The sequence below is a fragment of the Tachysurus fulvidraco genome, chromosome 8, assembly GCF_022655615.1.
Source record: "Tachysurus fulvidraco isolate hzauxx_2018 chromosome 8, HZAU_PFXX_2.0, whole genome shotgun sequence".
In the NCBI taxonomy this organism is placed as follows: domain Eukaryota; kingdom Metazoa; phylum Chordata; class Actinopteri; order Siluriformes; family Bagridae; genus Tachysurus; species Tachysurus fulvidraco.
The window spans coordinates 12406922-12431921 of record NC_062525.1 but is presented as its reverse complement, the minus strand read 5'-3'; the positions used below and the strand labels follow the sequence as shown (position 1 = coordinate 12431921).

Below are 25000 nucleotides of genomic sequence, written 5' to 3'. Positions count from 1 at the left end.
TACAGCGGCAGCTCCTGCAACGGCGAGAGGACACATGACTAACCCATATTATTCAAAATTCTAGAGGTGTAGCATTTGTCTAAATATCCTCTCAGCCAATCACAGCTCTCTAATCAAACCCTTCACTACACCTCGGTATCCGTTTACCTTGGACTTGTCTGTAAGGGACTCCAGGTATGAGTGGTTTCCGTAAGGAACAAGTCGATATCTGTAACGCAGACAACACACAGTGCTAAAGTTAGACCGTATGCAGAATTAATGTTACATATGTAACAGGTGGAGTCTGTGACGTCTGCCTTGTGAACTTAATCACATTTTAATTCTGCATGTTATTTTGTCTTTCTGAGGAGCACAGTGTTAATGTGAGTCGAGGAGTGGCAGTACCTCTGAAAGCGCAGACCCATCTTGTTAGCAAGAGCATGTAGCAACAGCACAGTCTGACCCCAGGCCGCATTAATCTCGTTCCACTCCACAGGAACGCTGGGTAATCGCCCCAGACGGAAATTGTTTATTGTTCCAAACTGTCCACTGTGCCTGAAACAAGTACAATAAAATATATAACAGCACTCAATGGGGGGAAAGGGGAGAGAGAGAGAGAGAGAGAGAGAGAGAGAGACAGGACTATTGAGGGTGAATAAATATTAAGGTACCAGATGTGAAAGGTGGCATTAAAGACATTGGTTTTCTTCAGGCGGTCCAGTTGAGCTTGGCAGTAGCGCATCTGATTATCGACACTCTTCAGTTCATCATCCAGCTCCAGCTGTTGCCGTTTAAACTCGCAGTACTCTTTCTGGTACCTGGGTGAGACACGGACAGAATCCTGTGATCAGGTCAGAACCTCTGGCTCTCAGATATCTCTCTCTGTGTGTGATAGTCCTCTTGCTGCTTTATTTCTAGATCTAATCATTTAATTATTCCGAAGGTGTGTGAGAGTAACTCACTGGAGCTCCTCTGTGTCCAGCTGCTGCGCATGGCGTCGTGCTTCGGTGATCTCCATGGCGACGGATTCCCGCTGCTGTTCGATAGCTTCCAGGTCCTGGATGAGCGTCTCCTCCTCCTGCCTGAGCTGCTGCAGCTCTTTCAGCAGCGTGTCCTCGTCTTCCACCTGCAGCTGTGACAGCAACTCCAGACACTTCCTGTCAAACAAATACATCTGTCAATCAAAAACGCCCGTCAATCAAAGGTTGTAAGCGTTAATTATTCCAATAGCATGTCCTTGTCTTTCTTCTGTAGTTGGACAAGCAGCTCCAGACACTCCCTCAATCAAATATGGCTGTTATTTTTGTAAGTTAAATAAAGCCATCACTCACACCTGTCAAAAAAAAAAGTTTGCCAATAACATATAGTATAACATATAGTTTGCATAAGTTTTCACCCCTTTCGAATCTTTCTACATTTAGCTCCTCACCGTGAACACATGGTGGTGGGAGCATCATGTTGGTTATTGCTCAGTCTAAACTCACTTGTAGTTTTGACACTCGTTCTCTGTGATGTGGAGCTGTGTGTCTAGGTGATCGAGCAGTGTGTCTGTACACTCCTCACACAGTGGGTGATCGACGTCACTCTGCCCTGACATGATGTCGAACAAATGACTCGTTACCTTTGGGAGAGAGCGACACAGTGTTGGACAACTTATAGTGCAAACCTCTTACATCAGGAGCACTGCTGTTTATTTACTGTACTATCTGTAACTAACTAGAACGTTCTCAATTCCCTTCAGGTTTATCTTTTGTACCTTTAACCTGTGGCTCAGGTTCTCCATGGTCCCTCCATCTGAGGCCTCACCGATTAGTGTGAAGCTGTTAGCGCTTTCTGTGGACATCATCCTGCAATGCGGGGAAAATCTGTGTTTAGTGACATCACCAGGCCTCAATAGTTACTATCCTAAAATATTCTCTTTTCAGGTCAGTTGTTCTACCTAGCAGGAGGGATGTACTTCCGTGAGATGCCATCTTGCTTGCTCTCCACAAACGCCTCCTGTAAAAGATGCAACATGAATCTAAGCTAAAACATTCTTATAGGATTTCAGTTAAAAAATACAGAACTCCACGGCTGGTGTTACCTCAGGTGGACTGTCAGTGTCACCGCTTTCTGTTTGCTTGCTTGGTGTCACGGTGACCAGTGGAGCTAAACAGAAACATAATGTAAAAATAACAGACTCGCAGATTTAGAATGAGTGCAATAATATAAATAGTTCTTTTTTTTTTTTTTTAAAAAAAGGAAAATTAATCAACACCTTCTAAATTCATCATAACTAGAATATAGAGTTTTGTGATGAATGTTTCAGACGTACCGATGAGCTCCTGGAAGGTGAGTTGGTCCAGGACGTTGAAGCTGGTGTCGAGTTTGAGAGGTTGGTTGCAGCGTTGACACACAAAGCTCACCTGCATTGTGGTGCTGGATGACTTGGAGCCCTCCATGGTACTGAGACAGACATACAAAATGGTTCATTAATTTTAAACTTTAATTGTATATATTCATTTATTTATCCTTTTATCCTTATTTGTCCTTCTTCTTCTTAATATTATATATTTAATTTTCTCTCTGTCTTGTTTCCATACTTCTATAAAGCTGCTTTGAGACAATGGGAATTGTTAAAAGTGCTATACAAATAAATTTAATTGAATCATTACAGACCTACAGGGTTTACTCCAGGTATTAAACTGTTATAAACACATTATAACCTGTTTTTATTGTCTTACACGCTTACAACAAAAATAGGTAAACCTTGGTATAATGCTAGACTCTGTATGTTTGTATGTACGCAGGTAAAGTGAAAAAGAAAAAAAACCTGTGATAAATCTTAAACATACGAAGTTTGCCTCTCTAATATTTTTAGAGAAAATGTATTGCCACAATCATCAACTGTTTACGCTATACCTATAAGCATTCGGGCCGAATCACAAATAGAATCCCGCTTCCCTTTTTAAGTGCACTACACGAGCTCTGACGTGATTAAACTTCACACCCTACAAAGTGCACTAGATACCTAAATGAACGCCTAATGAGACACGACCTCAAGCTATCGCATTCAGCTACCGATTTGTTTTGCTCCAAACAGGATTAAGCCTGCTTACCCAAATTACTTTATATGTACATATATTTTTTCAAAACTTATATGTAATTTCGAAAATAAAACGAGTTAAATCACAGAAAATGTCTGTCATCACATTCTTAACCGTACGTGCTATATGTTATACGTTAGCCAAACAGCTAAGTTTGCGTCTTACCTGAAAACTTCCTGTTTTCTTTTTTAAAGAGGAAGTGACGCATTTCGCGACAGTTTGCGTCCAGAAATGTTTGTTTTTATTTATATTTTTTCCTTATTAATGTTCAGTTTATTGGGTTTTTTTACTTCAAGAATTTTGTAATTTTTATGTTTTCTCTAAAAAAAATAAAAACAAAAATAGAGGAGAGACGGAAACGCGTCAGTCACGTCACAGAGACAGTCGCGCGAAAACACAAACACGATTAACTTCCGAGTGCGAGCTAAGTGGCTACACGGACTCGGATTTGGTTAATTTTTTTTGACTGAATTTACAGAAATCAACCGATCTGTAGGTACGTCAGGTATATCAGTAGGCGCTCTGAACGCTTTGGGTGCGTTAATTTTAAACCAAAGTTCAATATCGTGTGGAAATTTGCGGGTTATGTTCCAAATGGAGTCTGTATTTTTGAGTAGTGCATTAGGGAGGGTAGAGAACGCGGCTGTGTCCTATTGTAGGTAGACTGTTTATGTAGGGAGTGTTGATAGGTTTGAACGTTGGCCGTGGTTTTCAACTAATATGATTAGCTAGCTAACTGGTATCGAAGAATAAGAGTGTAACATTAATGACACACAATTAAGGAAGTGTTGTGTGTATTTATCTATATATGACATTTATAGTTAACTGTATGGTTTAAGACTACCTCAAATCACTGGTAAAGTGTATGACGTCATTTAATAACAACAATAGTAATAATAATAGTAGTGATAATAATACTACTAATAATAACAATAATAATAATAATAATAATAATAATAGCAATAATAATAGTAAAGACTTAACAAAGCGCCTAAAACTGTTATTAAATCCTAAATTAAAGGAAAGTGTTTTTGTTTATAGCTAAACTACATAGTACACTATATAGGTCCAAAAAGTGGGTGCCATTACTTACTTAATTAAGTACTTACTTAATACATGACCAGCATTGAGTTTTTTGGGATTTGTCTCTGCTCCCTACATAATTGTACTGCATGTAGGGTATGACAGTGGAAGTAGTGTATAGTATGTAGTGACCCATATGTAGTGCTTAGTAGATAAGGTGTGTGTGTGTGTGCGCGCAATTCTCACTCGTGTAATTAATGTCCTGTGAGGAGCCACTTTGGAGTTAGCTATATGAGTGTAGGGGAAGTAGTATGGGCTTGTCACGTGCTTGGCTCACGTTGTATACTTGTGTAACATGGTGTACGTTTGTGACATGTAGCGATGAGTGTGGTGAAGGCAGAAGACGTGAAGAGAGGGATCGCTGTGATTTGGGAGAACCTGCAGTGTCCGATATGGTGAGTTTAGGAGACGATGTTCTTCAGTGTGTATAATAACCATAACAATATTCTGTAACAGTGTGGAAAAGTGCTTTATGATGCTGTCAGTGTGCATGATGGAGTCAGATGAAGTCCATGTGTAAGACTTTTTCATATGATTATATATGGTCTGAGAGATAAAACTCTACATCTACAGAATAAACATGGAGCTGCTTTAGAATTATCACACATCATCACTTAGACATTTGGACATTCACATTTTCTTATTGTGTTGACAGTTTGGATTTGATGAGTGAACCCGTTTCGACCCAGTGTGACCACCAGTTCTGCAAGTAAGTCGTATTTTAATTTGGACATGTATAAATAAATAAAAATAGGGCTATATATTGAATGTATTAAATTGAATGGACTATTTTCTAAATTAGTATTATAACGAATCAGTTTGAAGGATTCTGTGTTAAACTCAGGTTCTGCATGACCAAACTGCTGGAGCGGAATAAGAGGAAGGAAACCAGCTGCCCCGTGTGTAAGACGAAGGTCACCAAGAGGTATGTTATATTTATATATCAATCTTATATTTATTATATTGATTTGAGAGTTCTGATTAGTCTGCTACACCAACACTGGGGTCTAAAACCATTTGAGAAAGTGTAATAAAACTGGCAAATATAATATTTAAGGGTTTTATTATAGGTGTGATTCTGTAAATCCTGTATTGAGTAATGTGTATTTAAATTTTAACAGGAGTCTGCAGGAAAGTCCAGGTTTCCAGAAACTGGTAGAAGGCCTCCGAAATTTAGTCTGTTCATACGAAATTGATACGCGAACAAACTGTAAGTGTATTTGGAGTACTTACATACATTGTAGAATTATGTAGTATGTTTGGGGAAATTTATATATATTATATTATGTTTGTGTATTCCTAGATTTCACTGGCTTGCCACAGAGGAGACATGGCGCTAGGTGAGAGTCACAGTCACGCCTTTTTTTTTTTAATTAAAATGCTGCATTAATGACCCCGAGGTTTAGCAATTCTTTGCTCTTTTCATGTTTCATTGGTCAGTGTTGAGACAGAGTCCAGAGATCAGCAGGGCAGTGGAGAGAATACGACCTCCGAGGGCAATGTGACTGAGAAAGAAGCGACTATTTCCTCTACAGCAGCAGGTGGGACGAATATAATGTGTATTGTTTTTTGTTGCATTTATCATGTGATAATGCAAATGTACAAGTGTGACAGCTCGCAGAATTTTCCTGTATCCTGGTCTCTTTGCTGTGACTGACTCATTTTTTAAACTCACTTACAGCTAAAGATGCTTTTGCAAAACTCATGAGTCTTGAGGATTCATGTCCTGCCACTTTAGTAAAAGATCGCTCAGACAGCAGTCTTGCTGATTTGCCACAAAAGTCTGAAACAAACCTTGCCGTTCCTGAAGACGTTCTACCGAGAACAGAAGCCAGCGATTCACCAACACAGCAGGATGTTGCTCCATATGAAGTAAAACATTCCTGCAGACGATCTAAAAGGCTTTGCTTGGATCCAGACAGAATTATGGATAAGCGAGAGAAGAAAAGTGTGCAGAAAGTGTCTGAGTGGTTGCTGAAGATTTCTCCGGTTTCTGACGCCCAAGCTGAAGGCAGTGCTGAAGGAGATTTTCCGAAGTTCACAGACAGCGATGCTGAAAAGGAGAGTACAGCTTCAGGTGTGTCAACGGAGATCAATGATTCTGCTCACGGTAAAGCTGACATGAGTCCTGTAAGGGAAGTGCCATGTAGAGGTCTGGAAGAACAAGTGTTTGGGGCGGTGTATAAACGAGAGCGCAAAGTTATCAAGAATAAAGTTGCCAAAAGTTTCTCTCCTGCACAAGCGATTGCTCCTGTTGTTTGTTATGGAAATCTGTCGGAAAAGGCTGAAAAGGTCGAGATACCCCAGAGGAGGTCAAGCCGTAGGTTGAATTCAGCTGACTTCATTAGGAAGACATCAAATAAAGATACAGAAGATGGATTAGCTCAAGAGGAAGTTGATGAAGGAAACAAACAAGAAAACGGCAACACGCCGTTAAGGTCCTCAGGCAAGCAGGAAAGGGTGCAGAGTGGTCCTGATAAAAATGCTAAAAATGAACTTACTGCAGATAGTCCAGCATTTGCAGTACCTCTGAAGAAAAGAGGGCGGAGATCAAAGATGCAGGAGGTTTGGCAAGATGTGGACTGTGAATTGACTGAAAACGAAAACAACACCGACAACAAGAAAGATCGGAAGAGACGGAGCACTCGTAGCACTCATGACACTACTAAAGATCACAATTTGGAGAAATGCAAAAATGCCAAATATGCCAAGTCCCTTGCTCTAGTAAGTGCTGGAGCTGAAATTGTTGAGCTGAGTAAGGTCCCAAGTAATCTTAATTTAATCGAGACAGAAGTTAATATTGAAAGTTATCCTAGTAGTGCAGAGATGAAGTCTCCTGATGCTCGGAAAACCAGACGAAGCCTAAGGCTGCAGGAGTTCACTGCGGAGGTTCAAGGTCTTCCGAGAAGAAGACGATCTAAACAAGCTCACCCAAAACCTGCTGACGGACCTGAAAATAATCCATCTGCTAATTTGGATGAGCAAAGTGCCAAGACTGCTTATCTTGGTACAAGTCATATTAATGATTCTCAGAGCAAAAAACCAGAATGGTCCATGATGAGAAATGGTTGTGTTTACAATGATAACTTTGAAAACATTGAAATCATGCAGTCCAGTGAGGATGTGGCTGCTCTGTCTATAGCTGAAGAAAATTCGCACTTTTCTGTTGTCCCAGACTCTGTGGATCGAGATAAACACATTCTCCCTTGTTCTACCAAAGCTGCAAACTTGACAAGTCCCTTAGCAGCTCTGGTTCCAGAATCTTTACCACAGAAATATCAGAAATCACCATCTACAAAAACACTGTCCCTTGCTGTTGAGCACAAAGTTACTGAGCAAGATGACGATACCAATGATAGTGAACTTGACACAGAGCAACTCATGAAGACCTTCAAAGCGACCAAGAGAAAATCCTTCTACCTGGGTAGTCCCAGAACTTCACACTCCAGAACCCAAGAGAAATCCCTGACTCAGATTTTAGAGGAAGACAAGCAAGAGAATGTAGATTTAACAGAGATACGAGGGATCTCTCTGAACATTGATCAAGTACTGCCCCCAAATCCATCTGAGGTATCAGCTCATGAGATAATGTCTCAAAACTCTCAAAGTGGTATTGCAGATGTTGCAAGTGTCAGTCTTCTTCAGGTAAAATCACCCACTCTTCCAAAGGACACCCAGAAACACAATTCGATCAGAACCTCAGCTGCCAGTGACAAACCTGAGATGGTTGCAAATTCTCAAGATTACTCAAGATCTCAAGATTCCAGGCCTTCTGTCAAGGTTGACCGTGCAAATTCTGTCCAACTTTTCTCTACAAGCCCGACCGAAAAGGAAACACAAATCTCTCATAACAAGGACTCAACAAAGTCTCCAAATTCTTCAGAAATTCAAGGTTGCAAAGTCTCCAGCATTCCATTGGGACCCTTGACAAGCTCTGAAACTCAGTGTAATAATTTTGAGTCCTCAGTCACCCCAGATGGCCTTGTACCAAATGCTCCTGAGGCTCAGCTAACAGAACCTGAAACCACTCAGAACTTGGATAAGCTGGATGAAGGAGAATTTAATTCTCAGCCATGTTTGCGGAAGAAGAGGAAGCCCCAGAGACTGGAGTCTTCAGATTCTGAATCCAGTGTTGAGGATGATGACCTGCCTCCACTCGCCCAAATATTTAAAGATCCAGTGAAAAACTCTTTAAACCAAAATGGGCTTCAAGTTGAAGACCAAAACACAATGGCAGGTTTAGTCCCAGCAAGTCAGGATAGTCACTCTCACAGCGAACCAGAAGGTCGGTCAAATTCTTCAAGCCAGTGCGTTGCCCCTTACCAGAAACAGAAATCTCTTCAAGATGTAAATTCTAATGATGTACGAGATGGTGGTATTTCTGAACCTGCTTGCATGGATGAGTGGATTACTTCTAGTCAGGGATCTGTGGATCTGTTTGGGACACCACGAGAATGTAAGTGTCTTTTACTCGTAATATATAATCAAATTTATACATATAAATGCAGCTTCTACTAATGATCATTTCTTTTACTTTAAGCTGAAGACGCAGCTGGGGGTGCCGAAGACGTAGCTGGGGGTGCCAAAGACGTAGCTGGGGGTCCCGAAGACATAGCTAGGGGTGCCGAGGACGTAGCTGGGGGTGCCGAAGACGTAGCTTGTGGCAAAACAGGGCATTCCATCGAGTCATCTCAATGCATGAGTGAGATTATTACCACTCAGGTGAGGGCAGATTTTTAACTTCAAGTATAAGTGTAGCAGAATCAATGAGCTATAAGCAGCATTTTATGTTCTACTTCCCTCCTTCTATTATTGCCACTCTCAACAGTACAGGTGAGGGCTGTCGTATTATGATGCAGTACCTTGTGCACATTTTGACACAAGATTTCTGACAATAAAGGAGCAAAACAATGTAAGGTTAATGCCATGAAGAAGGTTTTGCTTTTCATTGTAGCACGTTGGCCTCGAGTTACTAGGGCAGAACAGTGACACCTGTGTATTCTCCTAAGATGAATCCATCTGTGCCAGACAGTCTTCGCTATAAAATAGGAGCTTCTAAGATCCTCTGTGTAATATATACTGTGTAAAATAGGTTTTTACAGCGTTTTCATATATTTCAACTCTTAGTATTGCTGCGTGTGTTCTGTGTAAATTTTTCTGAAAGGTGCCAATAGTCCTGTAGTCACCTAAGTAGCACTTCTGCTGTCCAGAAGATGGCAGTAAATACATATTTACAGATGATATGTTTTGCACCTGTTTGAGCGCGCTCCGGCGTCGGCCTGTTGTGTTGATCAAGACACTTCACCGCATTAATGCAGCTGAAGGGCTTTTAAGAGCTGTGCTTCGTTCACTTAGAAGTGTATAGTGAAATGGATTTTAATTTTGGATTTGCATATGAAGTGTAAACATGCAACTCTCAACGTTCAAAAGAGCAGCTGAGACACAAATGTGAACCTTTCAGACAGACAGGAGTAAAAGAGCAGTAATGAACTGTGTGTACGTTTCTCCTGTAGCAGAGAGACGAGATGCAGCAGGAGTTGCACAGGTTGGAGAGAATGATGGCTTTAGTGACTGAAGCTCTCCAGAAGAAAGGTGGAGACGTGGACGATACAAATAAGATGGAGGATGTCAATCAGCACCCGGGTATAAGCACAGGTACAAACTCACACAAGTGGTCTGTATAATACTCCTGGGTGTAGAACGTACGGTGCTGTCAGCCAATCAGAACGCTCCGTGCTGATTTCAGCAAACAGTTCTGCAGATCTTTTATTTGTAATATCATTTTGTTGCTGCACTGAATTCATTTTGATTAAACTTACAGGAGTTTATCTCAAAATGTGAATTATACAATAAAGTTATTCTTTAAGGAGAATAAATAAAAAAGTGTGTTATTTCACATCCACACTGAACGTCACGCTGCATTCATAAATCATGCTAACATCTGTAAATCCAGCTAAAGGACGAACCTTTAATTTGTCTCCTTTCCAAACCTTTTCAGCCAAGTTATTCATTCAGTTAGTTATTTCTGAAATTTAAGCATATTCCCCAACAGGTACCATAATATATTTTTATTTAATAAATCCAAGCATCTAAAGCTTGGGTTCTAGATTCTAATAAATCTAATAAAAGTAGTCTAGTCACTTTGTCTTTTTTACTTATTATGTCTGAATGTTCCATCAGCAGGAGGAACTAGGACAGGTTTTAGTTCCTCCATCATTGTTTTTAAAAAAACTGCATTTCCCTGTTGAGTGATGTTAATGACGTTTTATATAAGAGTGAGCAGCAGTATGCCGGTATGCATGTATGCATTTATGACCTGCAGGGCCGCGGAGAAGTCAGCGATCCTGTAAACGTGGAAGGCAGATGTCTCAGAGATCAGAGGTCAAAGGTCAGCGTGCTGCAGCTGAGGATCCGACCATCGATGCGATGGACGAGAAGAAGCTGAACGAGCTGAAGGGAGAAAGTATGGCTGATGTGATTACACGATACAGATTATTCAGCATCAGAGAAGTTTCCATTCCGTGTTAAGTTTATATATTTATTCTGTCTCACCCAGCCCTGGGATGTAAAACAGATAGCGGAGCCAGAACGCAGCTGGTGGCGTCGGGGCTTAGTGCTGCTGAACAGGTGAGAGATTTACTGAATGAATTTATTTAATGCTCTTTATTTCTTTTCTTTATTTGCTACATCTTTAGCAAACTCGAAGCGAAAATCTCAGTGCAGTGAGTCATTTATATAAAAAAATAGAAATAATAGAGCTACAGTTACTCATGTTAGTCCTATTATTATTAATAATATTATGGCATATTCATTATAGCAGTGTTCAGTACAACATACTCGTTTAAAAATATGAATATGAAAATCAACTTTTAGCTTAACTATATAATTATGTGTTTAATATGAAATTCTAGAAGTTTATATAATGATAAGTGGTGTGAGAGTTTTTATAGGAATTTGTTATAACAGTACATTCCCACTCTTTCATACCAACACCATCAGGCTTTTATGTGTATAGTTCGATTTAATGATAAAGTTAATACATCCTTGCACATTCTAGCAGCTATGAACAGTCTGGTCCTTTCAAGTTAACACAGAATAACACACAAACACTGCTTGGTGTTTATTTAGTGGAGTTACAGCTTCACTAAGCACCGACACTGGAAACTCCTTCCATACATGATAGATAAATAAAGCTCTGAACACGTCCCTTTGAACAAGCCGTTTCTATAGAAACGATAACGCGTTGTAAGGTTAGAGAAATGAATCAACACCTGACAAATCAGAATTGAGAATTCTGTTGCATTGTGGAATGGTTTTTATATAAAAATACTGCTGCTGTGTTTGTCAGTGTTTGTTATAGTAACGTCTCTGAGGCAGTAACATTTTAACACTACATTTGTCCTTGGGGTGCATATAGTCCAATCTGTGTGATGTGTATTTTTATAGCTGCTCCTGAATTTAACGATTTACTGAATGTCAAAATCGATGATTTGAAGCTTTAACTTATTATTATTGTTGTTGTTGTTACTTAATATTATTGCTGATACTACATTATTGATAGAAATAAATAAACATTGCTGATAGTAAAATAATGTGTGTGTGTCTGTCTGTGTGTCTGTCTGTGTCTCTGTCTGTGTGTGTCTTTGTCTCTGTGTGTCTCTCTGAGTGTCTCTGTGTGTGTGTGTGTGTGTGTGTGTGTGTGTGTGTGTGTGTGTGTGTGTGTGTGTGTGTGTCTGCACGTGTGTGCGTGCGTGTGTGTTTGTCTGTGTGTGTAGGCCCTGTTGAAGAAATTTGCAAGGAAGATGAAGGCTGGTATAAGCAGTCATGTCACTCCCACTACAACTCACATCATCATCAAGACAGGTGTGTGTGCATGTGCGTGCGTGTGTGTGTGTGTGTGTGTGTGTGTGTGTGTGTGTGTGTGTGTGAGTGATCTATTCCTATTTTTTTTGTTGTCTATATTCAGGTAATGTATACGCATGCTCTCTTTCTCTCTCTGTCTCCACACACAGACACGCACGCACACACACACACACACACACATGCACACACAATCTTTTCTGTAGGTAATTACTTCCCTGTGTTGTATTGTTTTATATCAAAGACACTCTTAACGAAGCAGCATATTAATGAGCACCATTAAGAAAGTCATTTTAATGGCGTGGTTACCATAGCAACTGTCTCAGGAGCTTTGAAGTTTGATGTCTATACAGCATTCTTTTTCCTCCAGAAGATTGGATTTTTTTTTCTGTATGCTGTACTGTATACCGTTTTTCTTGAACAGAGTTAAAATGATGCATTTGGCCGAGATCAGCAGTGATGAGGATGTTATTTTTTATTGTGATTTACCTTTTGGTGACAACCTCAGCACATGATCAATGTTTTCACTTTCACTGTTTAAAGACATCAGTGATAGTGATCAAGTCCTTCTAGTTATCTCCATCTGAACGATAGCCATCTTGGAAAAATCTATGGCAAGATGATGATAATTTTGTTTCAAATATTGAAAAAGTTCTTATATTTTAGGTCATCTAAAGGCTAGAAAAGTACAAATGCCTTAAAAACTCTTGTTATTGTTTTAATTACACTGAGCAGGTTCAGGAAGTCCTAATGTTTATATTAAAGACAAATCTTTAAAGTGACTGTGTACTGACTGGGTGTTGACTGGGTGTTCTTCAGAGCTGAATCGTGACCCGAGCGCATTAAACAGCAACACAAACCAGCTAATTACTTTTTAATGTGAGTCTAATGACTGCGTCTACAAGTAATTAAATACACAGCGGTGCTGCACAGTGAGCCAGAGTGCTCATGTGTTCAGTGTTTCTCAAGCAGCTTTGCACTCTTCAGTTTGCAGATCTTTTATATACCACAGAGATGCTCATTCCTTCTCTCGCTCTCTCTCTCTCTCTCTCTCTCTCTCTCTCTCTCTCTCTTTCTCTATCTCTCTTGCACACACACTTTACAGTGAGTTTATATTGACACACACACACACACACAATCAAAATATCAGTATAATAACATTGCTGCTGCTGCTGATGACGATTTACTTGTTTTTGTTTTGGCTTAGATAGAGACTTGGTGTGTGAGCGAACGCTGAAGTACTTCCAGGGAATCGCTGGCAGGAAGTGGGTGGTGAGCTTCCTGTGTGCGTATCAGTGCTGCTCATGTCATGTTTTAAGTGTGACTCACAATGACAAGTCGATTATTGTTTAAATTCGAGGCGCTGTGGGGTGTTCCACTTGTGGCCGTGGCCTGAAATAGTAGTATTTATCCTTCTAACTTCTAACGTGTTAAGTACAGATTAAATATCATACTAATCAGAGTGAAAATCAGTTATTTAGATTTACATGTAATATGTGAAGTTCGTTCTTGGATTAGCTTAGCTAAGTGTTTTAGCTAAATTAACTCACTAGAGTCACCAACTGTCTGCGGCTTCCTTCAAAGCTGTAGGTCACTGCACACACCAGAGACGGTAATGATAACGAGAGGTTGAATACATAAAAAATAGATCAAGCCACGCTGTTGTTTCTCCTTTATTTTTTGCTGGAACGACAGTAATTGCAGGTAGGAACTAAATCTGTGAGCAAAAAAAAGACGATTTGTATGAAGCATCTGAGGAATCACTTGAGCTGAATGTTTGGGTTTTTTTTGCTTCTTCACAGCATCTGAGCTAATCTGCATAGATCGTTGATTGTTTGTGAATATTAGGTTCTACAAATTTCTGTCACCACAACAGTTTAATCTTTTCATATTTTGTTTCCAACAGGGATCTCCGAGTGCTTCAATCATGGCAAACTTTTGGCTGAAGTAAGTCAGATTTTCTTGCTTAGTTTTTTGTTTCCGTGTATTTTTTAGCCACATATTTAATTAGATTATTCAAATCAAGTAAAATACAATCTCAGCCTGATCTATAAATTGCAAAGCTATTCAGTTTTGAGAATGGTTGTTTTTAATTTTTACTGATTCCTCAATTCATTTTTTTTCCAACTCTTTTCTGCACAAAACAATCTTCCTCTATTTTATATTATTGCAGACTAATGATTCCTGCATGATAAATGCACTTATGACTTGTGGTTCATTCTAGAATCCGTACGAGGTTTGCGGTGACGTTGTTAATGGACGCGACCACAAAGGACCCCAAAAAGCCCGAACCGCTCCGGATAATAACGTGAGTCTGAGGTTTTAATCAGCACATTTAAAAAAAATTTTTTAATTCTTACAGCATTAGTGCTGAAGTTTGACTCATTACACTGTAAAGTACACTGCGAGTGAACAATAAGTCATTCTGTGAATTCAGCCCTGATGAATCTTTACACACTTTTCGACATGGCTATGCTGAAGGTCCATATAATGCGAGTGTTAACAGGGCAAAGTGAAGGTGAGCGAGTTTTTTAATTAATGAAGGTTTAGCTTATGACTGAAAGCAGTCTGTTTTCTCTCCCTTTGAAGGAACCTTCATGAAATTATCAGCCAGCTTCAGCCGCTCGTTTTCTTTATTCCTGTATTTAGTTAATGTTGTTCCTATGCTGTTGGTCTGGTTTAACTGCCATCGCTGTTTACGAGAATAAATAAATACACACTTCACACAACTGATTTAATGTTTTGTCACTTCAGTGGACGTTGTTTTGGACATTTTCAGGCTCCGCCCCAAACGCACAGTGGTCTAGCTGATGTTATTGTGGGTTTTTCAGTTACCCATAATGTACTACAAATAGACAGCAGTTTTACCTAATTAGTGTGTGTGTGTGTGTGTGTGTGTGTGTGTGTGTGTGTGTGTGCGTGCGTGCGTGTGTGTCTGTGTGAGTGTCTTTCTATCTGTGTGTGTTTGTCTGCCTGTGTGTGTGTCTTTGTGCGTGTGTCTGTGTGTGTTTGTCTGTCTGTCTGTCTGTCTGTGTGTGTGTGTCTGTGTGTGTGTGTCTGTGTGTGTGTGTCTGTGTGTGTTTGTCTGTCTGTGTGTGTGTTTGTCTGTGTGTGTGTGTGTGTGTGTGTGTGTGTGTGTGTGTGTGTGCGTGCGTGCGTGTGTGTCTGTGTGAGTGTCTTTCTATCTGTGTGTGTTTGTCTGCCTGTGTGTGTGTCTTTGTGCGTGTGTCTGTGTGTGTTTGTCTGTCTGTCTGTCTGTCTGTGTGTGTGTGTCTGTGTGTGTTTGTCTGTCTGTGTGTGTGTTTGTCTGTCTGTGTGTGTGTTTGTCTGTGTGTGTGTGTGTGTGTGTGTGTGTGTTTGTCTGTCTTTGTGTCTGTGTGTGTGTTTGTCTGTCTGTGTGTGTGTGTGTGTGTTTGTCTCTGTGTGTGTGTGTGTGTGTGTGTGTCTTTGTGCGTGTGTCTGTGTGTGTTTGTCTGTCTGTGTGTGTGTTTGTCTGTCTGTGTGTGTGTTTGTCTGTCTGTGTGTGTGTGTGTGTGTGTGTGTTTGTCTGTCTTTGTGTCTGTGTGTGTGTGTGTGTTTGTCTGTCTTTGTGTCTGTGTGTGTGTGTGTTTGTCTGTGTGTGTGTTTGTCTGTTTTTGTCTGTTTCTTGTTTTGCAGCTGCTGATGAAAGGATGTGAGATCTGCTTCCAGGGTTCCTTCACAGATATGACCACAGGTGTGAAGGTGTTTTATTCATACTTAACATTAATCATCTCAGTGACACAATCTGTGTGTGTGTTCATCCTGGTGTTTACTGAAAATATACATGTGTATAATCACACACAAACACACATACACAGAGGAATATATTTATTAATTTAGTTTTCTGTGGATTTTCCCGTGTTGTTTATGGTTTGTGAATGATGTGTTACAGATCAGATGGAGGTCATGGTGGAGTTGTGTGGTGCTACAGTGGTGAAAGATCCACTGATGTTCTCCAGAAAGGTGCCATTATCTTTCCTTCTGTTTACATCACTGCCTAGAACTTTATATGGCTACATGGTTCTATACCTGTGTTTGTGTTTGTGCATTTCAGAATATCTGTCATCAGCTGGTGGTGGTTCAGCCCGACCCTGATGACTCTCAGTCGTATTACGCAGGTGAGGAAATCTGCTCCACTGTAACAAATAAATACACAAAAAAACATCTGGTACAAAAGGACACAGCGCAAAACGTAAAGTTTATACTTCACTGAAGTGTGCAAGTGAAGAAACAGTAAATCCATGCAGTGTAAAAAGCAGAGTAGCTCGAGTTTAACATGACTTTCCCTCACCTGCTGCGAACGCTGATTTCTTTCTCATCTGTTGTTATTTACTTCTTATTTTTTCTCTCTGTATGTTTTTCAGCTCTACAGAGAAAAGCCACTGTAGTGACTCGGAGTTGGTTGTTAGATTCTGTTGCCACGTACACGCTCCAAAATCCACGTGATTATAAACCGTGATGATGATGAGGATGATGTTTATCTTTTTCTTCTCTTTCTCTCTGCTTGTTTTTTAAACATCTCCTCTCCTTACCTGCACTTTACTTGCACAGAGCTCTGTTCATCACTACGTTTCTTTTCACTTTACTTTACTTTACTTTACTTACAGTTTTAACGTGTATGCTGTAAATAAGATTTTCTCCGTGTACATTTCAGTATAAAACTTTCAACAGGTGAGGTGTGCTTGGCAAATTATTACTTTTTTTTTTTGCATTGCAGTATACTTTGGAAAACACATACACACACAAACACACACATTTCTGTTGCGCTTTTGCTTGCTCAGAGTTTCTCTCTCTGACACGGCCATTAATAATAAAAGCTTTAGAGTTTCCTCCTTCGGCCCCGGGGGAACTGTAAAAGCACAGTCTCACGGGTTCTCCATCCATCCACTATCAATCTGTCCATCCCTTCTGTAAACAACCCTCTCTTTCTCATCCCCCCTTCTTTATCAGCATCATTGCTCAAATTCCTGAAACTTTTTCCTTTCGTCTAAGTGAGACTGCGGAGGTTGGATTGCTCTGAGCTCATCATTTTTCCGCCGTCAGATTTTTATCACAGTGTAGATATCAGTTTCTGGATTTTATTGCAGATCAGCATCAGGAAGACTTTCTCTCTCTACCATCCGTGGTCCTAAACGAGCCTCAGTAAACAGACGACGCTATAAATTGGGCTAAATCTGCTCACCGGGGCCTTTACTGTGTTTGTGGTTCTTTATAAGTTTACAGCTTTACCTCAGACTGTTACAAAGTGCTGACACCGGAGACTTCTTCCATAGTAAATAAACACCACGTCACTAATGTCCTTGTGAGTGAGCTGTTACTATGGAAACCTATTAGAACGAGGGCATTAATATAAATGTCTTCTATTGTCAGAGTGTCAATTATACAGCATTAATCAACACCTTCTGACCTATCGGAATCCATTATTTAATTATGTAACTTAATAATGGATGAGTAGAGAGAGAGAGAGAGAGATAGACGGAGGGCAAACAGTGAGATGTAATGAGTTGTGTGGAGTGTTGATCTGAGATGTGAGAGTTTATTCTATATGGCTTCCAGGTGGCCCTGAGCGTGTCCTCGGCACAGCTGCCTGTAGTGCGCCTTCTATTTAAAATATACATCACACACACACACACACACAACACTGCTCACACTCACTCCTCCACACTCACTGACATGCTCAAACCAAGAACCTAGCCGGCGGATGCGGTTCAAATCCAGAGCGTGTTGATGAACTGTGAAGCTCTCGCTTTATCCAGATCCCACGTTTGTCCTGATGTACAAATTAAATAGACACACACCCCCCCCCCCCCCCCAACACACACACACAGAGTCTGATGATGCAAGTTCTTATTGGAATAAAGTCGAAGCAAAATTTGAGCTGAAGGATTGGTGAAGGTGGGACAGGTCTCAGGAGCATGAGCAGACCCGTGAGCTAGAGTGAAGCTGAGAAACACCTCAAGGCAAAGAGGTGTGAGATCTCTGAGGGTCTCCAGATCTCAGGTTTATATCAGTGCACTCGGTCGAATACGTCGCGGTTTCTATAGTAACAGCTTGTTCACTGGGACGTGTAGCATTTAAAAATCCTGTGGAGTCGATGAACGAGTGAAGGCTTCTGTAAGAAGACATTTATTTAGCGTTTGTGGAAGGAGCCTCCAGTGTCAGAGGTAAGGCTTAATTTTTTCAGCTCAAAGCAGGTAATACAATTAAATCTGTAAAAACTCATTGTTCTTAAGTTGCTGTGTTCAAGAGGATTAATGCAGCTGAGGATGTGATGCTGGAGGAAACAGAGACACAAACATTTCTTCTCTCCAACCTGTTGTTGATTAGTTTTCTTGTTTTCGACAGCACCACACGCAGTGTTTTATTGCTTACACTGTGTTCGTTCTATACAAATCTTGTTACTGTTGCCATATGAACACACAGGAGTTGAGATCTGTTCTCATCCTCACACTGACATGAGGTGACATGGCGATGTGTTAGTTCAGGTGCGATGGAATCAGAACTCCTCATGGACTCGGCCTTTTGGATCCGCCTGTAGCTGTGATCTAGAGACTGTGTGTGAGTCGGGCATCCTAATGACTCGGGTGTTGTGCAGTAAAAGGTGATTTCCCGACCACAAGTTGTGCATTGCGACACACACACACACACACACACAGTCTCTTTATGCTTCAGGTAGAATGCATTCCCAGAGCAATAACAAGTCTTGTCAGTCTCTCTCTCACACACACACACTCAGCAGGAGGAGGATATTTCCTGCCAAGAGCATGAATTTCCTGCTAAATAATTGAATACGGCTCAAGTGTAAACAGCGAGAGAGAGGAATCAGACAGGAGAGAGACAAACACCGGCCATATTTCCGTCCTGTTTTAATGCAAATTTTGAAAGTGTGTATAATAAATAATGAATAGAAACAGCAGACATTCGAGAAACTATATCACAGCTACAAAAAGGATACAATCTTTTTTGTTTTCTCAAGGTCATTGAAAAAACTGTGAGCCTCATGAGGATGAGCTCTGCATCCTGGATGTATTTGTACATTCACACGAGCAACAAATACGATATGGAGCCAACATGTCAGCCATGCTCGATTAGAGAGTTCCATATGACCCTGTAAAGAAGCAACAAATCCAATGATTGATTGATTGCTGCTTTGTTTTGTCTTGTCCTTTATGGAAGGAAAGATCTGGGCTCGTTGTGTGTCTGCTGAGCCTCTATAGATCATATAGTGTATTTAGTTGATTGGAGAAGTTATTTATATATATATATATATATATATATATATATATATATATATATATATATATATATATATATATATATATATATATATAGATAGATAGATAGATAGATAGATAGATAGATAGATAGATAGATAGAGCGAGCTACCACTGCTGTCCAGGCCTTGCTCACAAACAACACAAAAAGTTGTAGTGTGAGGAGGGACTTGTATCAAATCAAATGGATCCTGATGAAGCATTGCTTTTTAAACCAGAATAACCGCTTCCCATAATCCCTCAGGGCTGTGGCAGGGAAGAGCTCCTGTTTCCCAACTGAAGAATCTCAATTGTCACCTTTGGACACTTTCCCCCTGTGTGTGCTGCCGCCAGTGCTCCTTATGCTGACCGCGATTCCTTTTACACCACAATCTCAGAGGGAGGCTTTTCCTCCTCAACCACTTTCCCACATCATTGTTCTCCATCTGAGTCATGCTGAAGAGAGAACCCTGAGGAACACCTGAGGAACCAACCTGCGTCTAATCACAGCAGACCTGTACAATACCCTCATCCACAGCTTGCGTATTCGTGTGTGTTTGTGTGTTGTGATGGTTGGGGTGAGGGTGTGTTGTGAGGGTGTGTGTTTTGTGATGGTTGGTGTGTAAAAGTGTGTATAAAAAAACATGACATTACAGAAGAAGCACAGGGAAACCAAATGGATGTGTGGTTTTGTGTGCGTGCGTGTTCGGCACCTTACACGTTGAGATTTATTATTTGTTACACACTGTACACTTTGTATGTGTGGGTGTGTATTTGTGGGGAATAAAACATTATGTTGTCCTTTTGGAGAAAAAGAACAGCGACACGGTGATGAGGATGAAGAGCTGTTACTGTTACTACACTGAGGATGATTATTTACATGATAAAGACTTTTGTTCCTCTGCTTCTGTAATGTTCATCAGAACAGTGTGTGAACAGGACAAACACACACAACTTTGTGCTTCCTTTTCTCAAAACAATAAAATGCCACAGAGATACAAAACACACACATGCAGACAAGAACAGATGTGAGAAAAGCTCAGACACAATAAACACGCTCATGCAACATTTTGTGCCTGTTGAGTGTTTGTGAAACTGTTGAATCAGAGAGAGCAAAAGAGAGAGAACGAGAGAGAGAACTTTCCCACTCTAATGTCAGTTAATTGGCACAGTGAGGGTTTTCACACAATAAATCATGTACTGGCACGATGTGTGTGTGTGTGTGAGTGAGTGCTAATTACTGGAAGTTGGTGTTAAATTCTAATTTATGAGTTTGATGTTCTGATAAACAGGTTTATAAAATGTGCTTTTAAACGTATAAATTTGGTTTATCCGATTAAAATCTCCAGAAAACACAAAACAATCTAAAGTACTTGATAAAGCAGTGTTCATGATGCTAAACATTTCTCAGCGTTCACTACTAAGTGAATTTTTCAGATGTTTTTTTTTTTTTTGTATTCACTGATTTGTTTAATAAAGACAGTAGAGATGCGCAGGGCTGAGATTCTAGAACTCTAATCCTTATACATCATTTTAATGTAATAATGGTGTTACGTTTCTTAACTGATTTAGGAAATGTTTTATCATCTTTTTGTTTTACATTGTTGAGAAAAACAAGAAATAATTGTTAGTTGAAGGGATGAAGACATTTTTGTAGCTATGATACTAATCCTTCAATTATTAGTCATTAATTAATCAAATATGCATGAATTTTTTTTTTACTCTTTCAAAATGAAGGGAAATGTAAACATTTTTCACTAAATTAGATGCAACTGAGGAAAATTAAATGCTTTGTTCTGCTCAGTTTTATTTTTTTTAATAAAATTTTACAACATCCACACACAAATTTATATGCTGTTCCATCATGTTTTCATGCCACCTTTGTGTTTATTTAGTGCCGTGATCTCTGTGATGTTCAAAATGGAGGTTTTCTAAAAACAGACAAGAAAAACATCATAGCCCATAACGTGTGTATTCCTCTGCTGTGCAATTTCTGTGATTTTTTTTAAAAATGCCTCTCAGCTAATTCTTGCCTTTTTGCCCTTTATTTCTGTCTCTCTCCTCAACAGAAAAACAGGAAATGAGATCACACACAAACTCCTCATATAAAGTTACATCACAGACCAAATAACTTTTGCCCAATCATTATGACTTTGAAATCGGTTCTATTTAGATTTTTTATACTTTGATGTCATCTGTAAAATATCAATTTATCCAGCCCATGTCTCTGTGAAGGAAAACAATAAAACAATAACCCTGTGACCTAAAGAGGAATAAAAAATTAAATAAAAAAATAAAGTGCATCTTATGTCTCTCAAGCTCATATGTTACACTAAGCAACAAACTAATATAGTATAAACAAAAAAAGAGGGAATTATCTCATGGAATCAGGCCTTGGGCGCTTGCAGGAAACCACCAAACATACAGGAAATAGCAAAGCTTCTTCTTTACTTCAACAATTCAGGAGATTAACTCCAGGGTTTCTATAAATTTCTTTCCCTTTGTGTCCCGAACCCATCCACTTATCCCAAAAAATGAATTAATATATTTTTTAAAATCAGTGAAGTCTTTGCCTCCTGTATGTTGAGAACTAAACAAATCTCTCTAAATGTCTCTAAGTGAAAATAAATGCAAACCTTTACATTTCTTTAATAAAAAGTTAATAAATATATTGAATTAATGGTAATATATTTTAAAAAAAAGAAGGATTTTTATACACGTGTATAAAATGTTGTGGTTTTATCACCAACTCGCTTTTCTGTGATGCCAAAGAATTAAGCGTTAAAAAAATAAAGTTAATAAATAGATCTGCTCGAGACGTCTGTACTTCCACCTCAGATATCGGTATCAAATTTAGTGCTAAAAAACAAACAGAAAATATAAAGCGTGTTCATATTGTAGAAGGTGACATCACGGGGTCATGACTCCTACATCAGTGTGCAGCTCTTAGCGCGGTCTTTGCGTCGCTCCAGGATCTCGGAGCGCTGAGGATTCTGGGAAGAGCGTTTAAGACCTCGCCTTGATCCGGAGCGCTTCAGCTGCTGGGTGTCGTGACCGACGGACGTTACAGTTGCGACATGGAAAACGTCCCGCACGCTGTCCTCTGAGTTTTTGGACGTGCACTCGGCGTAGGCTGCGGCGCCGATCTGCCGTGCCAGAGAAGTTCCCTAGAGAGGGAGCAGGACAAGTGTTTAATCTTAAAACACCAAGGCGAATGATGCTAAATATTAGCTTTATTTTAAACATTTTTATGTAAATTAAGGCTACATCTGATGTGATGATGCACTGTAATAATAAATGTATTAAAGAATTAAATCTTATGTAGAAATTCATTCATTCAACTGTGTTGAAATGAAAAAAAAAAGTTTTGTTTAAATCATAGATTTCCAGCTCACATGCAAGAATAGTGATCTTCTCCTGAGCTAATTAGTTAGCTAGCTGGTGGGGATTAACATTTACAGACAGCTAGCACACACTGCTGTGTGAAGCTGATGATCCACTTCAAGCTGCTCTAAAAAGATTTATTTTGGAGTTTCGGTTTCTCCAGTGATTGAGTTTCTACTGATTTACTTTTACAGTCAGTGAAAACTATACAGCATTATCTTAAGATGTTTGCATATAATACATCATGGTAGTTTCTCCTACATTATCGCTAAACATTTAAAATCTTAAACACTGATGGAACCCTGTGTGGTTCTTTTCAGTATTAGCAATAGCGCATAATTAGCATTAGTTGTTCAAAAATACGAAATATTATGTTATTTGGTTATTCAATTCCTTAAAACCTGGAATTAGGATTAGTGTAAAGATGATTGTTTTTAATTAAAATAATCGAAATAATAGAAACGTTGCCTAATTCAGTTATGTTTGCTGAGCGACTAGCATTAGCAAATAAGGACATTCATGAATAGAACTCAAAATCAGTGCGATTGTATGAGCCAGTTGGTTGATGTTAGCAGTAAATATTACAATCGTTACTAACTATAACTAAAGACTCATCTCAGAAATCCTGTAAGGTTAGCTCATGCTACTTAGCAGCTATTAATAGCATTAATTATGAGCATTAATTAGAGACACATATTATTGTGATATAAAAATCCCCAGAGCTATCCTGTCAGGTTAGTCCATGCTAGCTAGTGGCTACTATTAGCAATAACTATGAGAATTATCTGTGAAAGAATGGTGTAAGAATCATCTTAAAAAATCCTGTCAGGTTAGTTTTGTTGGCTGGTGGCTAAAATTAGGATGAGCATGAAGGATAAGAAACATATGAATATGGCATATTAATCCTCTCTGAAATCCTGTATTGTTAGCACATGGTAGATAGCACTTACATTTAAAAAAGTGAGTGTGATGTGAAAATCATTTTAGAAAATCCTGTCAGGTTAGCTCAAAGGTAATATTAATAATGATAATAATTAATAATGATCATTAATAATGAGAAATCTCAATGTGATATAAAATTTCCTTCAGAAAAGATGAGTAACATGTATTAATATGATATAAAAATCCTTATAGGTTTCCTATCAGGTTATCTCGTTAGCTAGCAGCTACTATTAGCATTACTGATACTGTATCACTTCCAAACACATGCACTCACTTTACCTTAAAGCGTTAAAATCTCTGTGCCTATGAACATTTTTCCATTAAATATCGATGAGAAACACTGGTATCGTTAGCCTGTTTGAGTGTGTGTCTGACAGCTGGGAGGGAAATGCATTATTAAAACTAAACCTGTGCAATCAGACATAAATGGTGAAGATGTGATCAGGGGACGATTTCAGTTTCTCCCCAGGTGTCCACCCACATCAGTGTAGTTTTTAGTGTAATTAAAAAGGTGTGTGTGTTTGTGTGTGAGCGCACATTCCAGTCACCTGTTCATGTGTGACTGGGATCAGTCTGAATTTGGACAGCTCTCGTAGTGTGTTCAGGTCCGTCCTCATGTCCATCTTACAGCCCACTAACACTACCTTCGCATTGGGACAGTACTCTTGAGTCTCAGTTTGCCACTGCACACACACACACACACACACACACATACACACATACACACACACACACACACACACACACACACACACACACACACACACACATACACACATACACACACGTGTCAAAACACCTGAGAGCTCCTTCATTCTACAGCATGATTATTCTTCAAAACAATATTTTGTGTGTAAATATATGTGTCAACATTACATAAAAACTAATCTGATAATCTTGAGGGTTTCACACACACAAGCCAACTGTTTGTTGCATCATACAATTCCATGTATTTTCATTTTCGTCATTTTCTTTTCTTTACTATTGTTTTGTAAATTAGACTATATGATATGTTTTGATTCATTTGACTCTGTGCTGAAATTAATTTGATTCCTTTAGTGTGAATTAAACAAATTCTGAAGAAGAATCTTTTGTGAATCATTTTATAGATCTGTCCCAGCGCTCTGTGTGTGCATGTGTGTGTGTGTACCTTTTTTAACACATTGTCCAGTGTCTCTGGTCTGCTGATATCAAAGCAGATAAGAACTGCATCCGAGTCAGGATAAGCCAATGGACGAACATTGTCATAATAGACAGAGCCTAAACACACACACACTTTTATTTACTTTTTAATAATGTATACACTAATCCAACATTCCAACATTTATTTCAGCCAGTTGTGTTAGTTAATTCAGTGATTATAAATCAATTAATAATAATTTTACTATTAGT

General features: G+C 39.3%; 3 protein-coding genes across 8 annotated transcripts in view; 1 reads left to right on the top strand and 2 right to left on the bottom strand.

The window, feature by feature from the left end:
- vps35l (VPS35 endosomal protein sorting factor like) overlaps positions 1-2424 on the bottom strand; it is a 13890-nt gene extending 11466 nt beyond the window's left edge. Inside the window, exons 1-10 of the mRNA XM_027177540.2 lie at positions 2294-2424; positions 2063-2127; positions 1919-1977; positions 1736-1826; positions 1464-1600; positions 942-1136; positions 651-797; positions 385-534; positions 148-208; positions 1-14 (exon numbers count right to left, since the gene is read on the bottom strand). The exon at positions 1-14 is cut by the window's left edge and continues 129 nt beyond it. Coding sequence (XP_027033341.2) covers positions 1-14; positions 148-208; positions 385-534; positions 651-797; positions 942-1136; positions 1464-1600; positions 1736-1826; positions 1919-1977; positions 2063-2127; positions 2294-2420 — 1046 coding nt within the window. The 5' untranslated portion in view covers positions 2421-2424. The remainder of the gene's footprint in view (positions 15-147; positions 209-384; positions 535-650; positions 798-941; positions 1137-1463; positions 1601-1735; positions 1827-1918; positions 1978-2062; positions 2128-2293) is intronic.
- Positions 2425-3264: 840 nt separating this feature from the next.
- LOC113662646 (BRCA1 DNA repair associated) lies at positions 3265-16702 on the top strand. Of its 6 annotated transcripts, none has more exons than XM_047817246.1 (20): positions 3265-3561; positions 4468-4543; positions 4804-4857; positions 4993-5073; positions 5270-5358; positions 5452-5488; positions 5589-5689; positions 5830-8604; positions 8710-8870; positions 9662-9803; positions 10471-10611; positions 10705-10775; positions 11924-12011; positions 13216-13293; positions 13915-13955; positions 14233-14316; positions 15666-15723; positions 15922-15992; positions 16084-16147; positions 16394-16702. In XM_047817246.1, the coding sequence occupies exons 2-20, from the start codon at positions 4470-4472 to the stop codon at positions 16486-16488; spliced, it is 4305 nt and encodes a 1434-aa protein (XP_047673202.1). In that variant the 5' UTR covers positions 3265-3561; positions 4468-4469; the 3' UTR covers positions 16489-16702. The 6 variants fall into 6 exon arrangements, 4 of the variants coding, with proteins under 4 accessions (XP_047673202.1, XP_027033462.2, XP_027033464.2 ...); XM_027177661.2 differs by having other exon boundaries at positions 8689-8870; XM_047817245.1 differs by lacking the exon at positions 3265-3561 and adding an exon at positions 3582-3600 and having other exon boundaries at positions 8689-8870.
- A 4380-nt stretch (positions 16703-21082) lies between these two features.
- LOC113662650 (rho-related GTP-binding protein RhoN-like) overlaps positions 21083-25000 on the bottom strand; it is a 9862-nt gene continuing 5944 nt past the window's right edge. The window contains exons 3-5 of the mRNA XM_027177672.2: positions 24759-24868; positions 24157-24291; positions 21083-22449 (exon numbers count right to left, since the gene is read on the bottom strand). Of these exons, the coding sequence (XP_027033473.1) occupies positions 22210-22449; positions 24157-24291; positions 24759-24868 (485 nt within the window). The 3' untranslated portion in view covers positions 21083-22209. The remainder of the gene's footprint in view (positions 22450-24156; positions 24292-24758; positions 24869-25000) is intronic.

What these genes read in the sequence shown, in the direction of transcription:
- LOC113662646 (XM_027177661.2), top strand. Translation starts at nt 4,470, where the DNA reads ATGAGTGTGGTGAAGGCAGAAGACGTGAAGAGAGGGATCGCTGTGATT. An exon ending in GTTTGGGACACCACGAGAAT is followed by an intron (nt 8,605 to 8,688) that starts GTAAGTGTCTTT and finishes TTTTACTTTAAG; the next exon opens with CTGAAGACGCAGCTGGGGGT. An exon ending in ATGGCAAACTTTTGGCTGAA is followed by an intron (nt 13,956 to 14,232) that starts GTAAGTCAGATT and finishes GGTTCATTCTAG; the next exon opens with AATCCGTACGAGGTTTGCGG.